Source organism: Bombus impatiens, unplaced genomic scaffold, assembly GCF_000188095.3.
Source record: "Bombus impatiens unplaced genomic scaffold, BIMP_2.2 scf_0155, whole genome shotgun sequence".
In the NCBI taxonomy this organism is placed as follows: Eukaryota; Metazoa; Arthropoda; class Insecta; order Hymenoptera; family Apidae; genus Bombus; species Bombus impatiens.
In genome coordinates, this window is record NT_176574.1 from 1,352,705 (window position 1) to 1,375,126 (window position 22,422).

General features: G+C 40.4%; 1 protein-coding gene across 4 annotated transcripts in view; it reads left to right on the forward strand.

The window, feature by feature from the left end:
- Positions 1 to 15,631, forward strand: part of LOC105680199 (heparan sulfate glucosamine 3-O-sulfotransferase 5) — an 80,982-nt gene extending 65,351 nt beyond the window's left edge. The window contains exons 1-4 of one of the 4 annotated variants that reach the window (XR_004461240.1): positions 245 to 517; positions 2,588 to 3,089; positions 5,267 to 10,541; positions 10,613 to 15,631. Coding sequence is in view for 2 of the 4 variants with exons in the window: in XM_012382641.3 (XP_012238064.1) it covers positions 447 to 517; positions 2,588 to 3,089; positions 5,267 to 5,854 (1,161 nt within the window). In the remaining 2 variants the exon portion in view is untranslated. Of the gene's footprint in view, positions 1 to 244; positions 518 to 2,587; positions 3,090 to 5,266 lie in introns of those variants that run through there. The other 3 variants (XR_004461241.1, XM_012382641.3, XM_012382642.3) reach the window with 3 other exon arrangements.
- The last annotated feature ends 6,791 nt before the right edge of the window (positions 15,632 to 22,422 follow it).

The following is a 22,422-nucleotide window of genomic DNA, read 5'->3' on the forward strand; positions in this document are numbered from 1 at the left end:
GAAGCAGCGCGCTAGTTTGAACGCTATTTAAAAAAAGACAGTGACGCAAGATACGTACGCGAATTTAGATACGAAGATGATTTTAATTAATCTCACTTAACAGGCGTTTGTATCACGGTAGCTGATGTCAGCGTTTCCGACCAGATTATTCTTATCTGGTGTACACTTTGTTTTCCGCGAAGGATCCGTTCGTTCCGCGAGACTGCATGCGGGCTTCCCTGCTTGATTTATAGCTTCGAGCAGTTACCGATAAAACTTGCCCGCGTTCGAGATATAATTCGCAAACGCACCGCGATTAATTCCATCGCCTCGTCGATCGCCAGGGGAGGGTTTCCTTGCCCTTTGTTACCGTGAAACAGATCATTACGTTAATTACTACGGATCTTTAATCCTTCATCCGTCAGCCTGCAGGACTTTTGTCGAACCGGTTTCACGAACTGGAGGCGATGCTGGGACGAACGAACGGTAGTAACAATCGGATAAAAGGAGGAGGAGATCCGTTAAAATTGTTCGCACTGTAAGTTAGAATTCACTCTGCCATTTCGACGGCCAAGTAAATCGACAATTTTTACGAAATTTATGAAAATACGAGAAAAAAATTCACCTATGTATTTGTGGCTCATCGGATTTCGATCGCGTTCCCGATAATGCGTTGCGTGTTGTTTCCACGTTTCGCGAGTTTCGGGTCTACCCCGAATAATTGAACCGGAATGTTCGCGAAACGTGGATCGCGATTTGCTATGAAAATCCCGTTTATAGCCATGCGGCTACGCTGGCGACATTCGAAATTTGTGTTCGCAAACTGATGATGGGTTTTCGTTGCTTCAGCTACCTGGTAGCTAGAAAAATATGGTAACTCGCAAAGGATTAGAAAGATTCGAAAAATTAAGAAGGAGAATACCTTCGGTTTAACCGAAAACCACGCGTGCAGCGCACAATGAATTGATAAAACTCTTAAAGAAAGATACCACGACGAAACGTTCGTAAACGCGAATAATTCAATTCGCCTGTAAAGGATCTCCGGTCTGCTCTCCGTTCGACGACCCATTTCCCATTTCACCGGATCTTCTCGCGTAGCTCTGGCCCTATACAGCGCGTTACGATTCCGAAATCCTGCGAAAAAGCGAGTACGCCGACAATTCAACGTTCCGATACCAACTCCATCAGCGGTTACTTCGGGGCACACAGAGCGCACGGTTGTACCTGCCTTTATTCAGCCGTGGCCGAGAACGTAATGAATTCGAAGTTACGCAACTCGAGAACGGTGGAACGCTCTGGCGTTCGCCTCTGTTGCGCTTATTCTATCGTGTTTCAATTACGCTGCCGCTGGTAAATACACTGGAACGGGCCAGGCCGAGATCCGCGCCGTGTTTTCCACTTTGAACGCAGATGGAAATCCCGACGCGACGTCGTGCGATTAAGTGCAACGCGTGCGAGACGACCGCTTATCAGTATGCGCGTAATGATCGGTAAGTACACCGGCGTTAATAATTCCTGCCGCGTGGAAAGAATAAATTACGAGCTACACGTGCGTGTTTTTAACGACGCGGGTTGCGTGCCACCAAATTGAAAGAGACATGCTTTAATCCGGTAATGCTCGTAGTCGTTCTAATGAGGTAGAATGGAGGGGCAAAGAGATAGGAAAGTTGATTCTGCGTGGAAAAATATTCTGCGCGAACGAAGAAATTTTACAACGGCTACAAACAGTATTTGCACGTAACCTTATTCCATCGACGAAGCGTATTTTCATCAATAAAACGTATTGTACGTTTTATTTTCGTAGTACGAAATGTCGATCGTTATGTAGAAGGCGAATTATATTTATAATAGTCAGGTGAATTTGACATATTTTATCTTCTGGGCGATAGATTGAAATATACTACAGCGTTTAATCTTTACGTTTAATCCAAATATTACGTTACATTTTGACGCTTTTTTCTATAAAGTCATCCGCATGAAAGTTTGTTGGTCCATGAAATTTATCTTATCTTAATCATTTGAAAAAGTTTGGTAATCACCGATGACCGCCGACTACCACGGTGATAATTACTTGGTATTTGACTATTACGATAAACATAATGGTGTGCGAAAGAAATAACATCTTTTGTAGCCACTGTATACGTTTCGACAGAAGAGGTGATTTAAATAACGTTTTTACTTCGGAACCCATCGCCAAACCTGTCGAAGATTTTTTAACCGAAAAGTGTCTTTCTTTTACAGACACGTCTTTTACAACGATGCATCTTTATACAAACATGAAACCTAATCTGTCGAACGTTGTGATCTTTATTTTGATAGAACAAAATGGACCATACGTAATTCGGTGAAATAATATAAAACGGAAAATGCCGCGCGTCCGTTATTTCCTCATAAGACGAAAGAAACTTTTCGGATGACCTAATCTATCTACGTGCAGTTGAAATAAACCGAAGAAAACTAATATTCGTTTCAAATCATATATTCAAAGTAAAAGTAAGAACAATAGTGTTTAAAAATTCATCCAGCCCACGTTTAGAACCCAGACTACGTTTGGATCACTTCCTGCAAAAATGATACGATCGATAACGATGATAACGTGTGTCATCAGGTGGATGTCCCGCTCTGCCATGAGGCCGGCCGAGGGCGACACATCGGACTGCATCCTGGTGGTTGGCATATCCAGACCGAAAATGGCCGCTGCCTTCCTCACCGTTGTCCTACTCTCCCTCTTTCTGACCTTCCACATTCTGTACGATAGCGCGGTATACAGTTTTCACGCAGCCTCCGCCGTCGAGGGTCGTACCGTCGAACTCGTCTCCCAAGTCCGCGCCACACCGCCTTTGCTCTTCTCCAGCAAGGTGCACTTCCCACGCACCAGCCGTCATCTACCTCAGGCGATCATCATCGGCGTACGGAAATGCGGCACCAGGGCGCTCCTCGAGATGCTCTTCCTTCACCCGCAAATCCAGAAAGCCGCTGGCGAGGTACATTTCTTCGACCGCGACGATAATTACGGGAAAGGCCTCGAGTGGTATCGACGCAAGATGCCTTATTCCTTCAGGGGCCAAATCACCATCGAGAAAAGTCCCAGCTATTTCGTCACGCCAGAGGTGGGTATGAATTCGGCCAAAGACCGCGAATTTTTACACATTCTTGTGCTTTTTCGTGCGCGTGGCTGAAAGAAGCGGAACCTAAATAGGAATTTATCTTATCTGCTAAATATCGTAATGAATACTAGCAGTATCTTGTATATTTCTGCGTGTCGTACGCCTCGTACGTGCTTTTTGCCGAATTTGTCGAGTTTCTCGTATCGTATTGCGTTGGCAACTAAGCGATTGCGGATTTTGTTATCACGTGGTAATGACAAAATCCGCAATCACTTAGTCGTCATCCCAATAAATCCGCAGTCCAATCGTGCGACGTACGATCCCGAATCGTACGGTTCGTCTCGCGTCAACCATTTGCGGTCGATGTGTTTCTGCGATGACGATTACCAATTGGAGGAAGAAATAAATATTTATAGCTTGAAGAGGAATTTTAAATTGTTACATCGACGTTCGACTTTGAAGAGAAACTTTAAACGCCGCCACTGTGGCAACATTCGACCGCAAAAGGCTATTAATTCGGACACGGCGCTATCTTTGCGCTTGTTGCTTTACGTAAGAGAGGACGATTTAAATATCGCGTTGCTTGTTTTACGAGAATACCAAGCAATCGTCGTAGCTTAAAGATAGGTAAACCATGTCTTCCTAATGATAACGTTTAATTATCGTACGATAGCTTTTTCGCCAGCTCAGAAAGACACGCAATAATAGGGTAGTCGATAAGTTTGTAAATCGAAAGTTACGTATTGGCTCGGTTCACGGTTCATTCGGCCGATTCAGTCACCCGAAATTAATTTGGCGAGCAACGTTCGCGATAGAATCGTACGGTGTCAAGGTTAACTCGTTTCTTACAACCTCGAAGAGGAAATAAATCCACGCGATTCGATTCGCCAACGTTACACGGTGCTGTTGCTTGATACCGTAATTTAAGAGTCCACCATATTTCCTTCGCAAACTATACGTTCAAATTGAACGTTCCAAAGCGAGAAGCGAAACGCACAGGATATTCCTACCGAAGAAAAGAAGGAAATAAGGAAACTTGTTAGAACTTTTTCATCTTCTTTTGTACGAAACGATGTTTTTAATAAATAAAGATGAAATATCTCCGGACTGATTAGAATATCAGATAATTCGAAATTTTACACGAGACAGAGATATTGGATAAAGTAAAAGGAATTCTATTAGAACAATTCGCTGGTGCGATAACGCGTATCGAATTTTCAAAAATTAAACTAAAGCCAGCTTTTATGAAGTAATTTCTGTTGGAACAACCATTTTCTAAAATGCCTAATAAAAACGTTACACTGGATATAATCGCAGTTAATGCCACGGTCTACGAACACATTTTTGCTTTTAGCGTTACTGCTAAATAACATGCAACTCGCATTCGTGTATAGTTTCCGAACGTAAACAGCGTGGCACCACGAAATTCTGGATATCACGATGAATATCGTTACACGAAATGCGCTTGACACTATGCGTGGATGCGTTGTTGGTCGTAATCAACCGTAATATTATCATACGTGATTATCCTTTCGACGAAATGTATTTTATATATCATTCAATTCAACGAATTCAACGAAACGAGGTGCAAATCGTAGAATCGCGCAAACGATTTTCATCTGATGATGGCTTTCAAAAGCCACACTGATCAACTCCATATTTTAATGATTCCCCAATTTCGTTAAATAAGCGCGCGATTAATATTCTGAAGGAACGAATGATTTTTGCTTTCGTAAGTTCGTTCACTGCAAAAAGATTCTAAAAAATTCTAAGGTAAATTTAAAAAACTTCTCTTTATTTCTCGAGTTACAAAGCTGATCGATGTGGCTTCTGACCGGTACGTTTGATAGTCGTAAATCGACAATTTTAAAGCAGTCCCTTTCACGTGTTAAATTCGTATATCATAGGACCTACGAACGCAAATTATTATACACACCTACGTATCAAGTCAATTACACGTAATCGTTACCATGACGATCACTGTTCTAAGTGATCCAGCGATACTATGTCTGCTGTAAAATCCAATATATTAAACGTAGGTAAACGATAATACAGGAAACACGCGTACGACAACTTTCTCTAAAATTTCGCAACGAAATTGTTGCTCCGAAGCGTCGCGTGATTTTCTCGTTTTCTCGCGCTTAACGATAATTCTTCACGTCGTTGATTTCTCGTCGCAGGTACCTGAAAGAATCCGCGCGATGAACGCGAGCGTGAAGCTGCTGCTGATAGTGCGGGAACCAGTGACCAGAGCGATATCCGACTACACTCAGCTACGGACGCACGCCGCGACCGCTTCGACCCTGACGAATGGAACACCACGAAGCATCCAGCAACAGCAGGCGGCGCGTAGCTTCGAGGAACTGGTGATACGACCGGACGGCAGCATCAACGAGTCGTACAGGCCAGTAGCGATTTCCCTGTACCACACGTACATGCATAGGTGGCTGGAGGTGTTCTCCAGGGAGCAGATCCTCATAGTGAACGGTGACCAATTGATCGAGGACCCGGTGCCTCAGTTGCGCAGGATCGAGAATTTCCTCGGATTGGAGCCACGGATCGGCAGGCACAATTTCTACTTCAACCACACGAAAGGCTTCTACTGTCTGCGCAATGAGACGTCGGAGAAATGTCTGAAGGAGAGCAAAGGCAGACGACATCCGCGCGTTAGTCCCGTGGTGGTCACCAAGCTAAGGAGGTTCTTCAACGAACACAATCAACGATTCTACGAGCTCGTAGGGGAAGATCTCGGCTGGCCTGAGGAATAGCCGTCGTAGAGAAGCGGTTCGATCGCTGTGTCATAGATGCGGGTAGCCACGCGAGAAAGTCCAAAGTTCGCGAAGAAGCTGCTTTATTTTTTCTAAACGTCGGAGTACGGCGCAGCTGGTACTGACGCGGTGCAATTCTTTTTTTTTTTTCTTCTAGTTTCCGTCGATCGAATTTTAAGAATGGAAATCACGAAGATCCCCTCGGCATGGACGAGATCTGAACGCGGAAAGATTGTCCGCAAGCGGAACGAAGGAGCGGATCAGCTACGGGGAACAGGTTGGTCCGAACTCGGCTGGTCCGAGAGAACTTCTTAACAAAGCGAACGCGAGCAAGGTTTCTGCGCTTGACGCGGTTAAGGGAATCTTGTAATTGCTACGGAGTACCTCGAAAATCTTGATCCACGGGGATTACGTGAGGAAGTTGGTCGAAATTAGCGGAAACATCGTCCAGGGAACCGAGGGCAAATTAAGCAACGCCAGCCCTGTGAAAGAAGACAACAGCGCGGAATTGAACGGCGAATCAAGCGAACATTTCGTGCCACAAAGGACGAAGGCATCTTCGTGATTCGAATTCATTAATGGGAATATTCGAGCTTTTGAAGACTAATTAGGATCGCCTTTGGTTCGAGAAATTACGCAACAAAGTTACCTGCATCGTTGTCGTCTCATATTACTTCGTTGGATATTTGAAAATTCTTCGGGAGCAGCAGTTTCGCCTGGTGCTTCTCGTCGCGGGAAGAATCGAGGCTGATCAGGATAAGTACCTTTTATATTTTATGATTAGCCGTAACATCGAAAACGGGTAACGCGTCGATGGTTAGATATAATTCAGCGATTTAGGAACTGTCGATGTGCTCGAATTCCAAGGATCAGTAATCGTAGAAAAACCGAATAGAAATCTTTCATTTCGCACGGACGATGATACAAAAATTCTAATTTCTCCGGAATATTATTGAAAGAAAAAAGTATCCACGAAACACGTTTCTCGTTCGTCAAAGATTTAATACTCGGTTATCGTCTTGTTAACAGCGCGAGATGTAATAAAAGGAGTTCCTTTTGTAGGGAAGAAAGGAGAGAGTGCGATTCGTTTTCTGAAAAAAGTGCAACAGTTCCGTTGCCGTCTCTTCGAAGAGGAGGCCCGAGCACGCGAACTCGAGTGAACATCGAAGAGCCCGTGGCAATGAGTCAAGCCATTAAATCGAGTGCATGCAATTTAATGGATATATGCTCCGGCCAGGACTCTTCATTATTATCGGAGATCCTGAGCCCCTCTCGTGTTCGCGTTTCAGCCGTTCGTCCTTGCGTGCTAATTGCTTCGAGTTGTCGCTTCGTAGCGCCGACGAGACCGATTTCTGCATCTCGATCGATGCTCCGTCGTAAAACAACTTTCATTCTCGTACAGTGTTGCGGTTAACGCGTCGTTGATACAATAGAAACATGGATTAGGAAAATACGAAGATACAAGCAAATTACGAACAGCTTTCGGATCACGAAATAGATATAAAAAATCGAGTCTATCTCAGGGAATCAGCTAATTATTCGAACTGCGTCGTATGTTCCCGACAATAGCCACCACTCACCGAAGACAGAAATATCCGTAATTTTTATCGAACAAGATAAAAGGCTTCGTTCAGTGTGAACTACCTACGATCGTTCAACGATACCTAACGCACATACAATTTAATTCGCCAACGATAAACGAACATGCAACGCAGTCTGAAACTTCATATTTATTTCCATGATATAAAATGCCCGAACTCTTCGCGCTATATACCGTGCGAATTTGCTTAACGCGTCTATCGACGAATTATATTTATTACGAAACAATTTATTATAAAAGAAATATAAACGAGATACAAAACGTAGTTAGAGAAGCGTGCAACTTGGAAATATGGAACGTTAGAGACATTTGTAATAAAAGAAGCTCGTAGAAAATTGACTCGCGCCAAGTCAGTTTAACAACGCGTGATCCGATAGGCATCCGATTAACTGGACGGCCGAAGATGATCGGCAGGCGTGGAATTGATTAAACGTTCGTCGTGGAAAGGGTAACGAGATGATCGAGGCGGACGAAGAAAATTAGCCAGGCAGCGCGTGCGAAATCGATCGGGCAACGTCTGGCCGTGTGAAAGGTGGGCAAATCGTCGGCAGAAATATCAGGGGTTGAATAGCGTGGAACATCGGGCAGCGATCCTCGATATCAGTCACGGCCGCGTGTATCCCAGAGGAGCGGCCTATCGCAACCGAAACGTGCAAGAGTAGATTCCGGATGGGTCGTTACTCAGAGGGGCTGGATATCTGTCCGTCGATTCTCGGTGGCGAACGAACGAATTCGAGCACATTGTACCTGGTGGCGCGGCTCTGCTCGACTCGGCTCGGCTTGGCGCGCCCGTCTATTTGGGTCGATCGATCTCCGGTAAGAGAGCAGAATGATCCATCGATGCTGTTACCCGTTCCTCCGCGTGGCTGCGCGCAAGACCGCACGTCTTGTTCCATCGTACATTTACCTGCATACACTCGCACACATATGTATCGTACACGTACACGTACAGGAAAAGGAAACTCGCGCTCGCGTACACTCACACACACACACATACGTACGTAGGTACGTGTTTACGTGCATAGGTAACCAGAGACAACGGAGACGGACAGACGAACGGGACGGACAGACACTGTTCACAGGAAGTAACGCCGGCCAAAATAAAATAGAGACGAGAGTCCGATGGAACGATCGGTTTCAGGAGGATAAACCTCCTGAAGCTTCAGCGACTCGTTTCGCGGGCCCCGTCGCCATGGATCACATTGGTCCGTGAGTTTACATATCATATAGGGTTAACTAGTTGATATTACAGAAGATTTAATATTTTTATAATCCACATTGGAAGTTGTTATATCGAGTCGTTAAGCTTATTGTGTACAGGAGGAGAGCCACCCGTCTGCATAGGAACAATGGGATTTTAGAGAAGAAAGAGAGCTCTCTGTGATCTTGGGTTTCGTCGCTCCGTCTAATCTGTTAATCGATCGCGTTCGTTTCATGTATCGCGAGGCAGGATATCGTAGTTTTCTTTCGCCGCGCGCTGTGCACGACTCGCCGAATGAATTAGGGGGATGAAAGGAGGATCGTTTGGCGAGTGGCGTCGAGCCGTTCTGCTTCAGCAGCCAGAAAGGCTTCAACGGGAGGAGGAGTTGGTTAAAGCTGTAATTTTTTATACGTGTTACTATTATACCGTGAAATGTTGGCGAATTTCATTCGTAGCGCGATGCAACCATATCATTTTTATTACTATTTGACGTAGTAAGATACATTAGGTCGGAATAAACAAAAGTTAAACTGCACATATCGTTAGAATTAAGAAATAATTGGTAATTACTAATCGTCGATGTTCGAATTGGATACTGATTGCGATGTTTAAACCGATTATTTAAGAAGTTTCGATAAGAAAGAGTAAATAGAATATTCTTAAGATCGTAGATCGAAGTTATCTGTGAGGAATTATTATTGCGCTTAATTCAGTACCAGCGGTTCTTGATCATCGTCGTCATAAGCTGGGACGAAATAAAGTTTCGAACGATTCAAAATCGACACGAACTTGCGAAGCAAGCTTCGACGTTCATTCGTATCACTTTTTATCAATTTATCAATTGCATAAGTTGAAGGGCAGTTAATTTGACTAAAAGCTCGAAGCTCGATATAAAATCACAGAGGGAATTAAAATTTGTAAATTGATCGACGTTTTCGTTGCTTCTACTTTTTCGAGTACCTACTCTTTACTTTAATACGCGCACACGTATATTTGATTTGTATAAAAACTAGGACGTAAGCGCGAAACGAATACATATCAGAAAATTGTGATAAGGAGACGTATATATAAATTTTTATAAGGTATATGTTTAGGCGATTTATTAAAATAATCGTGGAGTTTGAAGATGGAAAAAATGATCGTTAATTGAAGAAAGAATAGCGCGACAAATTTTCATATCCTGTATTTTTCGAGGAGACACGACAAATTTAGTATATTTTTAACGTTCACCGAATTAAATAATAGTCGTTAAATCACTTTGATTTGTAGATACGAAAAGATATTATTCTATAAACAATGATTCAAATATTGATACTTTTTAGTATATTTGTAACGTTCACTGAATTAAATAGTAAACGTTAAATCATGTTGATTTATGGATACCGAAATATATTACCCAGTGAACAATGATTCAAATATTGATACTCGAATTTAATAACGCGATATATACGTTTTACACTTAGACTGGCTGTTTTATTCCCCTCGTTATACAATGGTACCAAAAATCTCTTCATTTTGTTTATCTGATCTTTTTTACGCTTCCTTATGCGTGGAATATTAAACCAAAATTAGATGATCTAAAGAAGACGATCCTAAATTTTGTTTAAAATATACAAAAAATATGAAAAGAAGCGACTTTTTCATCTTAAGCCATATAATTATGAAGAATTTTCCAGGGCTTAACAATTAAAAGAGAATTCATCCTGGGAGTTTACCTCTTGCGAATTCTTATTTTAAAATCTAAATAGAACGATCGATCCGAATCATCGTATCGTTGGTACGTGACGTCACGGAAGAAAAATCCTGAAGGAATCCGAGGAGTGCGTGTCACGGTTCACCTAAAATTGAGCTAAAGCTAAACGAAATCCTACGGATAGCCTGTTGATGTTCGTATTCGTCGTAATAAGGCTTGTATCGCACACCCTATGTAAACCTATTCCAATATCCAAGGTTCCAGATTGAAGCAAGGATATCAACAGCGGAGAAAAAGAGAAAAGGGAGCAGAGAAATAGTAAGGGGCCCCTATATATCACGTGAAGATAAAAGTTCGCGATAAAATTGACCATTTGTTTCTGAAGAAAAAAGAAGAGAGAACCCGGCGCGAAGATTCCATCGATCGCTCCTGGGGACCCGTGACGCCTCGATGAACGAACCTGGAATGCGTATAATAGTCAGAGAAAATTGCTCGGAAATCTTTCAATACGTTCTCTTCCGTGCTATGTCGTCCACTGGCCATTTGTACCGAATTCGCGACAAAAATAGAGATCCCGTTATACTTCGAATTGGATTTTTCGACAGTGAGAAACAAGATTTCTCTGAACGCTGTGCAATTTTATAAATTTCAGATTTATAACCCTTGACAAAAAGTACTTATATACGACTAGCCTTTTTGGAACATCCTGTATATATGTAGTTTTATTAAAAACCAAAACGGTAGTATTTATAGTGGAAGTAATCGTTTTGTTCGATCAGAAACGTATCGTACAAACGTATTTCGATATAAATTTTGCCCTCTTTTTTTTCTTTTTTTTTTTTGCTTTGCAAAGTATGTTATATACCGAAAAATTTGCAGGAAATTTGCAATTTAAATCGAAAACACTTTTCACGGTGTCGTTCATTAAATCGCGTATCTTTTTCGGCCCGGTGCACCGCGGTATCGCGAAATTACACGGAGAAACGAAAACTCGTTTCCATTGAGTGAGCGGGCAAGGAAAGTTAACGGAGAAACCTTGGAAAATCCACCGTTCGTCTCCGTTTCCAACGAACGCCGTAAAAGTCACGTTATAAGAAGCTGCTAGTAAAAAAAATGTTCGCTAACAGAAATATACGGGATCGTTTCAAAAGATAGCTTGTTAAGAAATAAATTGATCTATTCGCGTATAGATATCCGCTGTTTTCTTTCATAGGGCTTTTCTTTCATTGTAAGAAGCAAGTTTCCACGTAAAGATATCGATGATATTCTTACAACGTATCGTTTCTGTAACATATATAAATGACAGGGGTATTCTTTGATATTTCAATTACCGTACCCATAGTGCAGTTTTGAGTGATACGAAGAACGATAGTGATCGAACGATACGATAGTTATGTAGACAAGGGTATCAGAAATCGCGAATGCTTTGCACGCTTCAAGTGTGACACTCGATATCGGAAAGCGTACTTTTCCTTCGGGAACAGGAACAGGAGAAGTGTCAAGGAATTCGGTCAATCGCGAATAAACTTGTCACGGAAAGCTTAGGTGTTTGATCAAGGTTTTATCCTACGAGTATCTTTGAAGCCTCCAGAAATATCACTATAATCGACGAAAAATTCTCCGTTCTTGACCTTCTGACCTCCTTTAAACCTGAAATTTTAATAAAAGGAACAGGTTGGAAAAGAAGCGGAAAAAAAGTGGTATCGGATATTGTTATTGCTCTTTTTCCTTTTTTTTTTTTTTTGTTACTAGCCTTTATTATAATCGATCCGTTGCATTCCTCGTCGCATTTCGTTCTAGTCTATATCTCTGTACTATGGATAACAGCTTTATTTTTTCTAACAAACAATTCACCTAAAAAAAATATTTCGTCCCGAGCCTCTACGATTTTTTATAAAATACGGTGTTTTCTATTAAATATATTAAATTTAATATCGTATCGTATTTGTTATCTTTTTATTTATTTTTATTTACTCAGTGCGCTGTCCGTACACTACGTGTGTTTGTATCTACGTTCTCGTCGCGTTTTGACGAATACATCTATGAAACATACAAATATTCCTAACTTACAAATTAAAACCATTTCAGCCAGTACAAATTAAATATATCTTATCTATATAAATTAAACTTAACTCTGTTCAGACTTTCCTTTTCTATTTTACATTTACGTCCTCTTCGTTACTAGCCTTTGTACTAACCACTGCCTCTAATTTCGCCATCGGACTTTTCATATCTTCTGCTAATCTCACACTGTCTGTTAGCATATTTTCGATTTTCCTTTTCAACTTCAGACTGGCGCCCAGCTTATTCACCCAACCCCCGAGGTCTTCCGATAACTTTCCTCTCAAACGCTACGTAACTCCATACATGCATCATTCTCTCTCTTCCTCTCTTTCGCTCTTTCTCTCTCTCTCTCTCTCTCTCTCACACACACATAATCTGCATTCTTTTACTCCTATTCCTCTCGTATTCCTTACATTGCCACATCTTAATCGTGCCCACTATTCCTTGTCCTTACCTCCGATATTCTTCTTGATCCAATAGACTGCCATACCCAGCTCCTCTTCCCTGAACTTGTAAGTATCGCGATAACTTGACCTGTCTATCCTACTGCAACGTTCATGCATATCTTACTGCACCTTCCTTCCTATTGCATTTTTCAGTTTCTGCTCTACCCTGCTGGTGCATTGTATTTGTTAGACGCAGCTTTATTCTAGGCAACACTTTGGTTTGGATACAAAAATAACAGAGGATTCTTGGTGAATCTCTCAGATAGCAATTTCTTATAAAGGTACACGCGCGACACCGTGGCAGATACAAAACGGAAGTGGTACAACTTGAAGAGAAAAATGGAAGTGAAGAAAAAAGAAAGAAGAAAGGAAAGAAACGAGAAGAAATAAAGTCTGTGTGCAAGTTCGGCATAGACGGTGAATTCGAACGTGGTTTTTCACAATACCGTATCGTATACTTCTTTATCGTATTGTGATTTACGCCTGTTACGATCTTGTTTGACTCATGCGCGCGTTTCATACGTTTAACCTGTACCTTAATTTATTCCTATGCTCCCGCCGGTCGTAATGGTTCGTAATAGACGTAAAAGTTGCGTGCGTCAGGCTGTCATTAATCCTGATTATTCTCGATCGCTTCACGGGTCACGCTTGCACGATCAATTCTTACATTTTGTAATTCTCCCTCGTAGCATATTTTTCCAAACGATCGTCGATGTATAAATACTGACTTTCGCGTACGTCTGTCGCCATAATATACAAATTCTCATATTTCTTCTTTGCTTTCTGTCAGAGCAAGCTAGCTATTCTTTCGTACGACGATTTCCCTAGCGACGCACTACGTGTAACTTGCCATTCCTTGTCCGACGAGGAAGATGTATCGCGTCAATAGCACCCATGTTATATACTAGCCTAATTAATACTTAATTAGAATGTATATAGAGGAAGATACGACAAGTGGTGTTGGACCAATATTGTATTGCAACAGGACCACTACCTTCATCTTAAATCTTAATTTACTATCTAAATGTAGTTATATTTTAATTTATTATATATCTTCCAGTTCGTCTTGTCTCGTTGTTCCAACAGTAAGATTTGCCTGCTAACGCGTTTCTAGGTATATTTCTATACCATAATCCTGTACGCGAGCGTACGTTTCCTTATTAATGATCCTCTATGTTTGTGTCAGTCTTTGGTATTTCGTTCCAGTTCTGGATGTTGTTCTGTGGTTTCTCTATTCGTCCAAGCTCCAGAATACTCTCAACTTTATGCTCCCCTTTATGAAGTTTGCTAGTTGGCATATTAATTTTTCGCTTTTCGTTGTTATCATTTCTGTTTATTCCTCATTTCTCAAAGTGATTGGTCTGACTTCTGTGTATACCGTGCAGCCATTGATCGATTATCGTTTCCCTATTTCCTGTTTCCTCAATTTCGCACAGTCGACGTAATAGGTTCTCCTGTATTTTATACTTAAATTCATGTCCTATCGTCGTTGTCCAACTCCGTTTACCAATTAATCTTACCCATGCAATAGTTTCTATCGACAGTGGTTTATTTAATGTTAGGTAGTTCGTCGCTTGTCGATGGCATATCCTGAATTCTTTTGTCGTCACGGTGTATATCAAATTTGATATTTTAATATATTACATTTCGTTAAAATTGTTTCACGTTAAATAAAAGCTCGATATCGTGTTTATCAAAACGTGTAAATAAAATTGCATTTATTAAAAAGTCTATAACGTCGAAAGTGGAAGCAAAATAAAATAAGTGAAATAATACAGTTCGATTACAGTTTCTAAAGGTACACGTTAACTTGGCATTCGTATACACTGATACGCTATGGGTACATAAATTTCCACTTGAAAAATTAATATTAATTTACAACACGACGCAACATTTTATCGAAAAAGCAATTTCAAATTTCCTGCAAAATTCTACTCGTCGTACTCGCGCTCGATATGCAATTTTTTAAAACGTACAATGATTCTTCCTTGAAGGTTTAACGTTTCATTAAAAATACACTGTTATTCCATAATTTATTGGAAAACAGCGAAGTTTCTGATAATGGATCTTATCGTTTTCTACCGAATAATCAATTTTTCCTGCCCATCACAATATTTGTCATATTTTACGAACTCGTTTCAACATGAAGTACGAATTGAGATTCTTTAAGTTCGACGCGGTCATTAACAAATACGAAAGCACGGAACTACGGCAAATAAATTAACAGATACGATGAAATAACGATCTATCTTTGGAAATTTACGTATTTATCAAGATGAAATAGCCTACTTCGTCACGTTTCGTTGGAAGTGAAATGTTATTCGATAAAATAATTCATCGACACCGATATGATAATGATGAAATCTCATTTTCAATATGTTTCGCGTGATTCTAACCGGTTCTTCCAATTTTACTACTACATTTCTACATGGAAGTCACGAAAAAAAAATTAATTTGAATAAAATCAATAGAGTTTCTTTCTCGATATCGTCTTGAAAGCTGTGCAAAAAAAAAAGAGGAACAGAGCAAATACAGTTAGAAAGCTCGCCGTGAAACGAATATTTTTCATCGCTGTTGTTTGTTTTTCAGTGGAACGACTGTTTAATCTGATGCAAAAGCATCGGAACACCGCTATTTACTCGCGATAACATCGTTATAAATATTGTTGGTCAATGGTGAAACATTTCGATCCAGATTCTGCGGCGTAAGAGAGTATTTCATAAATTTCATAAACGTGATATACATCGTAGGATCTTATGCTACAATTAATTTATTTACAATCAATGGATTGTATAGATATTGATTAAACAGGAAACGATGGTAGTTTAACGTAAACTAATCGCAATAACGTACTATAATTTAGACAACTAAATAATTAATTCGCAACTCTCGTCACCACGGATCCAACGCTCTCTCTCTCTCGACAACGCACTCTCTGACTTCTCAACTAATATTCTCCGGCTTCTCCACTGACACTGACTGTTAATTCGTCTTTCTCTCTTAGCATCCCTTTGTCTTTTTATCTTAGCTCCACCACGCGGGTGTTCCGCGACCGCTCGTGGTCAGGGTCAGTCATCAGGACTTTTCCACGAAACTATTCGATTGAAGGATCGACGGCACATTGTTGGGCCTGTCGACACTTCGGCTTTCTCGCTACATCATTTATGGTTCACCCGATGTCTCTTAGGCCTTTTGTCCATGATACTACAACGTACATAAATTCCCAGGATGAAATGAACATAATTTTCCAGCATGTACAAGCGACTTTGAAAAATTGTCAAACTTGTATCGTACTTTGTTGGAAGCAGAGATGGAAGATAAAGTCTAATACGCTATCGAATTAGTATTAACAAAATTATTCTAAGAAAATACTGCTACGTAAGGAGGCGTTAAAAAATACTGATCTATTGTATGAAAAAAATTGCTCTCACTTACTGTATATCTACTTACACAAGTCGAGAAACTCGTAAACCAAAGCAGAGCGGTCGCGACGATTACGTCGACGAGTTCTGTAAGAGCGTAATCTTCTCGTTTAGAAAACGCAAAAGCAACCAGCACAACGATCGGTCACCTGAATCCTACGATCCTAAGATCCACGATCGGCTGCTTTATCGTTTCGAAATTTATGGTTCGAGTCAGAACAATTGCGTATTTTGCACGAGTTTGGCGGATACGTGGAGCAATGAAAAATTGATTAAAAATCGGCAGGATTGCTTTTAATCGAGGATCGAGTCGATTCAAAGTTTGCGAAATCTCGAAGATTGAATACGAAATCTCGAACGAGGCTCTAAATTTGGAATATTTCGAGGAAAAGCGGTTTTCAAGTTACGCTCTTCCATAAGCTGAAACGCTTAACGCGGTTCTTGCGTTTAACGTTACATCGCCTTCTGACGAAATATCTGCTATACCAGTGTGTGTTAGAACGATCTCTGTAGAACTGTACTAGATCGTTAACGTCAGGACTATAATAGAACCATAATACGTACCTAAATGTTGCCTATATAAATCAGTATAAAATTGTAAGGAAATTAATTCAATGAAATGCATCTAAATAATTGTGTATCCGCTAAATAGAAGTCCGCATTAATTTTCGCAAAAACGTCTATACGTTTTCGGTAGTAAAAGTCGTAAAAGGAGAAGAAGTAATTATTATTTTATTATAACACATATGATTGCAGTGTTAATAAACATCCACCAAAATACGTTGTAGAGAGCCCTTATTCGAGGTTTCCATAGGATTATCGAGAAGCGTGCGACAGTATCGGCGTAATTCCCGGCGCGTATTAATTTCGAGGAAAGAAAGAGGGGACAAAAAGGTACAAAACAAGCGTTTCCCTGGCGTAGGCAAAGAGACGCGCCATAAATAATCCGCTTTACAACGGCGGTGAGTCGTGCATCCGCAGAGGTTAGCGTGAAAAGTGCAGCTTGCATCGGTGCGCCCTGTTATTCCGTGCAATAAATACCTCTCCGTGTTCGGGCAAAAGTTAAATTTCGATCACAGAGTGCTCGATGTCGGGGTCGGATAAACTCTGCAACACCCGAGCTGTATTCGCTACGAATCCGCTCGAAATCCGTTCCGTGGTCTCACGATTCGAAGCGACAACCGCGTCGAACTCCTTCGCCACTGCGATAAGTCGAGGAAACAATCCCCTTCGATCTCCTACCGTTGAATTTCGCGTTACGGGAAATCCTGCGTTCTGTACGCATCGCGTACGAAATCGTTCACAGGTTTCCTTCGTGAGATTCACCATGGGTCCAACGGTGTATCGAAAAGAATGATTTTTTTCGATGATAAACGAGCCGCTCATCCGCCAAATCGGCTAACTCTGCGAAGCAGAGAGTAGGAAAAGTTGGTGAAATTATCTAAGATAAGGATCGATCGAGTGCTGTGGCGCTTTAAAAAGTTCGAGGAAGTTAATGGAGTTAACCGCTTTGGCCTGTGAAACAGCTCAAATCGCGTACGCAGATGTACGGAATCTGGAGAACGTTTAATCCACGGTGTTCTATTTGTACGGGATATTTAAAACTTGATACACTTTATATGGGCTTTATCGTGAAAGGTATTTTCTTTTTTTGAAAAATGTTATTTCCTAAATATATAATAGCTACATACTCTTGGGAAGGGCTTAACTGCGACGAATATAAGCTGGAATCAAAATTCGATGGAATACAAATTTTAGCGATAAGTTGGTATTAAATTTAAGACAAATGCTGGTTTCGTAGGTTGAGAAGTGTAAGCGTTGAACATATCGCGAGCTTGAAATTCATCATAACGCGTACATATCAAAGTGTGATATAAGCAAATTTTTCTACGGTATAATATATATATTATCTGTATATATATACACGTATTTTTTACTACAGTATAATTTTGATGCGAACGATCATTAAAAACTTGAGAATTATACAATTTTTAAGGAGATTATTTTACGAATCAAGGTATCGATCGATAACGTTCAATAATTTCAGCAATATAACAAATTGATGATCGAAACGCAACGTAATTTAACATGTAAGAAATATTTATCTTCTGTGAATGATTCGAAGAAGGTACTAGACCGAAAGAATCAAGAAAATATAAATATAATTGACTGTGTGCAAAGTGGTCGACAATTCGTTCAACGAATCGCATTGTATGAGATAGCGAATATTTTTTGACATTTACTTAAATTCCTTTAATACGAAATACATGTAAACCAAACGATATAACGTAGATAATTTTCGTTGTTGGGAAAAATTCAGAATATAATTATCTGCTTGTTTGTCTACGTTAATTACTTCTTCTCGTGTATAGTCGTTAGACGAAGGAAGAGATCACCGCCGAATATGTACAAACATAAGCTCGTAGCAAACGTTAATTCGTCTCAACTGATACGTCTAATCGATACTAATCAAAGCGAAATACAAACCTTGATCTTTGCAAACTAGTCTTCGCAGGCAGTCGGTAAGCAGCTTTGAGCAAGAATCAACTGAGTTTGCCTAAGCAATAATTTTGACGAAGTCTCGTATATGTATCTGCATATACGTCGTACGATCGCAGGCAAGTAATTATAGAAGCTGTGAGCATTACAACTTAACCAGATGATGTTTCTTGCGAATGATTTCTACGAAGAGAAAGATGAATCGTTGGAAATTTGTCGCTGATACTGGGGGCAATATATTTTCCAACACGATCGATAAATAATTTCCAAGTATAATAGATTGTTAATATTTATTTTCGCGTAAGTTTTATCACGATTTTTCAGAATTCCAAAGTTTTAATTAAATTTTGGGAAAGTTCGAGCGCTTGGGTTCGCCACAACTCTGAATTAGTAAAACATTCGATTACAGTTGCTATCTTTTTCAACTTCCCTCTATAATAGCAAGCATCTGCTTATCGTGCAAATTAATCTTGTACCGTTCCGATATCTGATTTGTCATAATCGACCGAGATAAGCGAAACACCTGGAACTTTGCATCGAATAGATGTCCCCCTCGTTGTTTGTCTTATCTCGAGCGACGAGATAGAAGACGACCGAAGTCGAAAACAAGACGACCAAGAGTTTTCTCGAAAACATTCGCCAAACATTCTGCAAAAACAGAGATCAAACACATTGGAGATAAAAACGAGAGAGTCGTCAGCGAAGTAGCCTGGCAAAAGAAACGTCATAGTTCTTTGCAGCCAGTTCGTTTCAAACGTGAAATGTCCGCTGCAAAAATGCGTCGCGACCGTCTCGCAACGGTAAAGTTGGCCCTGACACGATGTACCCGCGTGCTACGTCGAGTTAGCTAGCGACGCAAGTGAATTATATCTTGTTACGAACCGGAAGGGCCAACTTCTGTAGACGTCGCTCGCGCGAATAAATTGTATCTCTCGCGGCGAAGTGGCCGACGACGACGCAAGGAGACCCATCCCGCGGAAAGATTAGAAACCGTGAGGCGAGCTGGCCCCGAGGAAAAAAAGAAACGAACGTTACTTTGTAGAGGAGCACCGTACAACCTGCTGAATTAATTCGGTGCACTAAAGATCCCATGTCCCTTTTGCAGCCACGCAAACGTCGTCCAACCTTTTTCATCCCTGTGTTTCACGTTGGTGCGCGTTCAAAGGCGGCCGCGGCATTATCGCGTTAGATTTGGCTATGCAGTTTGAAAGCTTCTGTCGAGTTCTCTGAGAAAAAGTTTTATGCAGCATGATCTTTCGTATTTATTTCCCAGTGGAATTTATCGCGTGTCACGGAACAGCCAGTTTCACATTATCAGCCGACAGTAAGCAAAACTGGCTTTTTTATATATTTGCAAGTACAGTGAGATTTTTGGAAGTTGGTGTAAAAAGGAAATGTTTATAAAATGGAAAGAAAGAGGGAGGATGAAGGAGATTTGATTTGGTTTAAAGCATCTGAGTCGTAACTTTTCGATTATGAACTACCTAAATTCGTCCTATTACAAACATATATTATAATTATTATAAACAGAGGGAAGGTGAAACGAATATATTATGTTCGATATTACGTTCAAAAAGGTATCGTTCTACGCTCTTCATCGTAGTATTGTTTTATATGGACTTGCAAGGCAGGAGTTTATTCCAAAGGATATTTTACAGTTTGGTAACGAAGAAAATAGCGTTTATAACGAAATGGCAGCTCTTATACGAATATAACAATACCTATGTATGTGCCATTTATTAAAATGTAAATCTTATTCGACACAGCATGGAAGAAAGAAAGCATTCTCCGCGTAAATTCCGATTTGAAAATAAAAAGGGCGGAAAAAAGTCGACAAGAACAGCCGGATTAAGATTCGATCGAAGAACCCTCTAAGTTGTCATGGTCGTTCCATTAATCTTCCTCGCGAATCATTTTTGCATATGACTAGGGCATAAATTTAATTCAACGCGCTGCTCAGCTTCGTAAATAGGATGGTTAAATAATTCACGCGTTCTGTTACGTTGATATTCAGTTCCTGCTCTCATAATTCATTTGCTCGCTTTACGTCGCCAGTAACTATCGGGCCGTGATCCAAAACTTTCACTCGCTACCCTCAAATTAGCCGATCGATGTATTTCAACGACTGCTCGACTCAGCTCGAAAAATTTTCGCTTTCCTCCAGAAATTCCATGTAAATTTTCTCACGTATTCCACAATTTTTCGTTCCAGATATGACAAGTCTGAAAGCTGTATTCGAACAAAAATTAGTTAAAATTGGTCGACTGCGTTCGTAGCGAAAGTTTAAATGGACTCGGGTGGAAAGTAGTTGCAGGGCTACCGAATTTCCTAGTTATATGAACAGAATTAATTGAACAAGCGAGACATTTATAATCCCGAAAGAACGTATTTGCAAATTAGAAAGGACACGATCCAAACATCGAAGCTACCTGTATCTTTGGTAAAAATAAAAGACCTTATTTCCGAAATATTTTTTAATTCCTAAGGATCTATATATTCGTAAATTTAAAAACGTACTGTATCGATGCTCGCGCGCGTGCTTCGATAAAAATATAAGAAGGTTATTTAACGATAAATGCGGCATATATTTAATAAAATTATTATTTCGATAATTTACGAACGACAGGATAGTTTCTAGTGCGACCGATAGTCGCGAGGCTACGTATAAATTTTCTACTGCGTTGATGCGATAAGAAAAAAAGGAAAAGGACGTATACGATTTCAGTATAGTCGGTAGAATCATAGTCAGCCAAGCGAAAAGGACATTCGGACATTCTGCTTGACACGCGACCGCCGTTCGCGAGGTTCATTTAAATACGGAAATAAAGTAATTTCGTCTGACAGCGCTAATAACTTGCGGCCGATGGCATACGTTCTGCAAACCCGTCCACGGCTACCATCAACTTAGATTCACTGTTATCGCTGGTTAATACAGCGTATAATGACGGCCGATTAATTGCGATTACGATCGCTCACGACACACCAGTTGCTATCTTGACAATTTACATCTTTACCATTTGTTCGGGACACGATAGTAGAACGTTCTTATGTTCCGCCGCTAACTCCTTAGAAATATTTCTTTCGTAATCTACACATTTTGTCCCCGATAGATATTGGCTGGCTGTTCCAGCAAACTTTCGTTTCGCGTTTAGGAAATTTAACCTGCGTTTTATGTACAGTAGCAGGGAAGAAAGAAAGTTCAAAGTTGCTAAGTAATTTATTCGCGTGCACATAGTAACTTTTCCACTAAATATTTTTCGCTCTGCTACTTACAGTCGGTCAGTGGATCGTAAATGTTTTGCTACGAAGTTATAACAAAAATACAGAAATTAGGAACAAAATTGACATCGTTCTTACATACAGAATGAAGCAAGAAATCATAATGCGGCATTTACTAGCCTGTGGTTATATAACATTGTTTTCTTATTTTTAATCATAGAATATACCGACATGGTTTGGCGCGGTATAAATGAAACACCCTGAACTTTCTTATTTCTTCATTGGCTCTTGCGAAATTCTCTTTCGTAAAATTATGATATCTTTTTATGTTTCAACTTTCCGTCCCTCGTTACTGCAATTTTACACCGACTAGTATTAAATAGAATACACACGTTGCTAAACGACCAAACGATTATCGACTAAA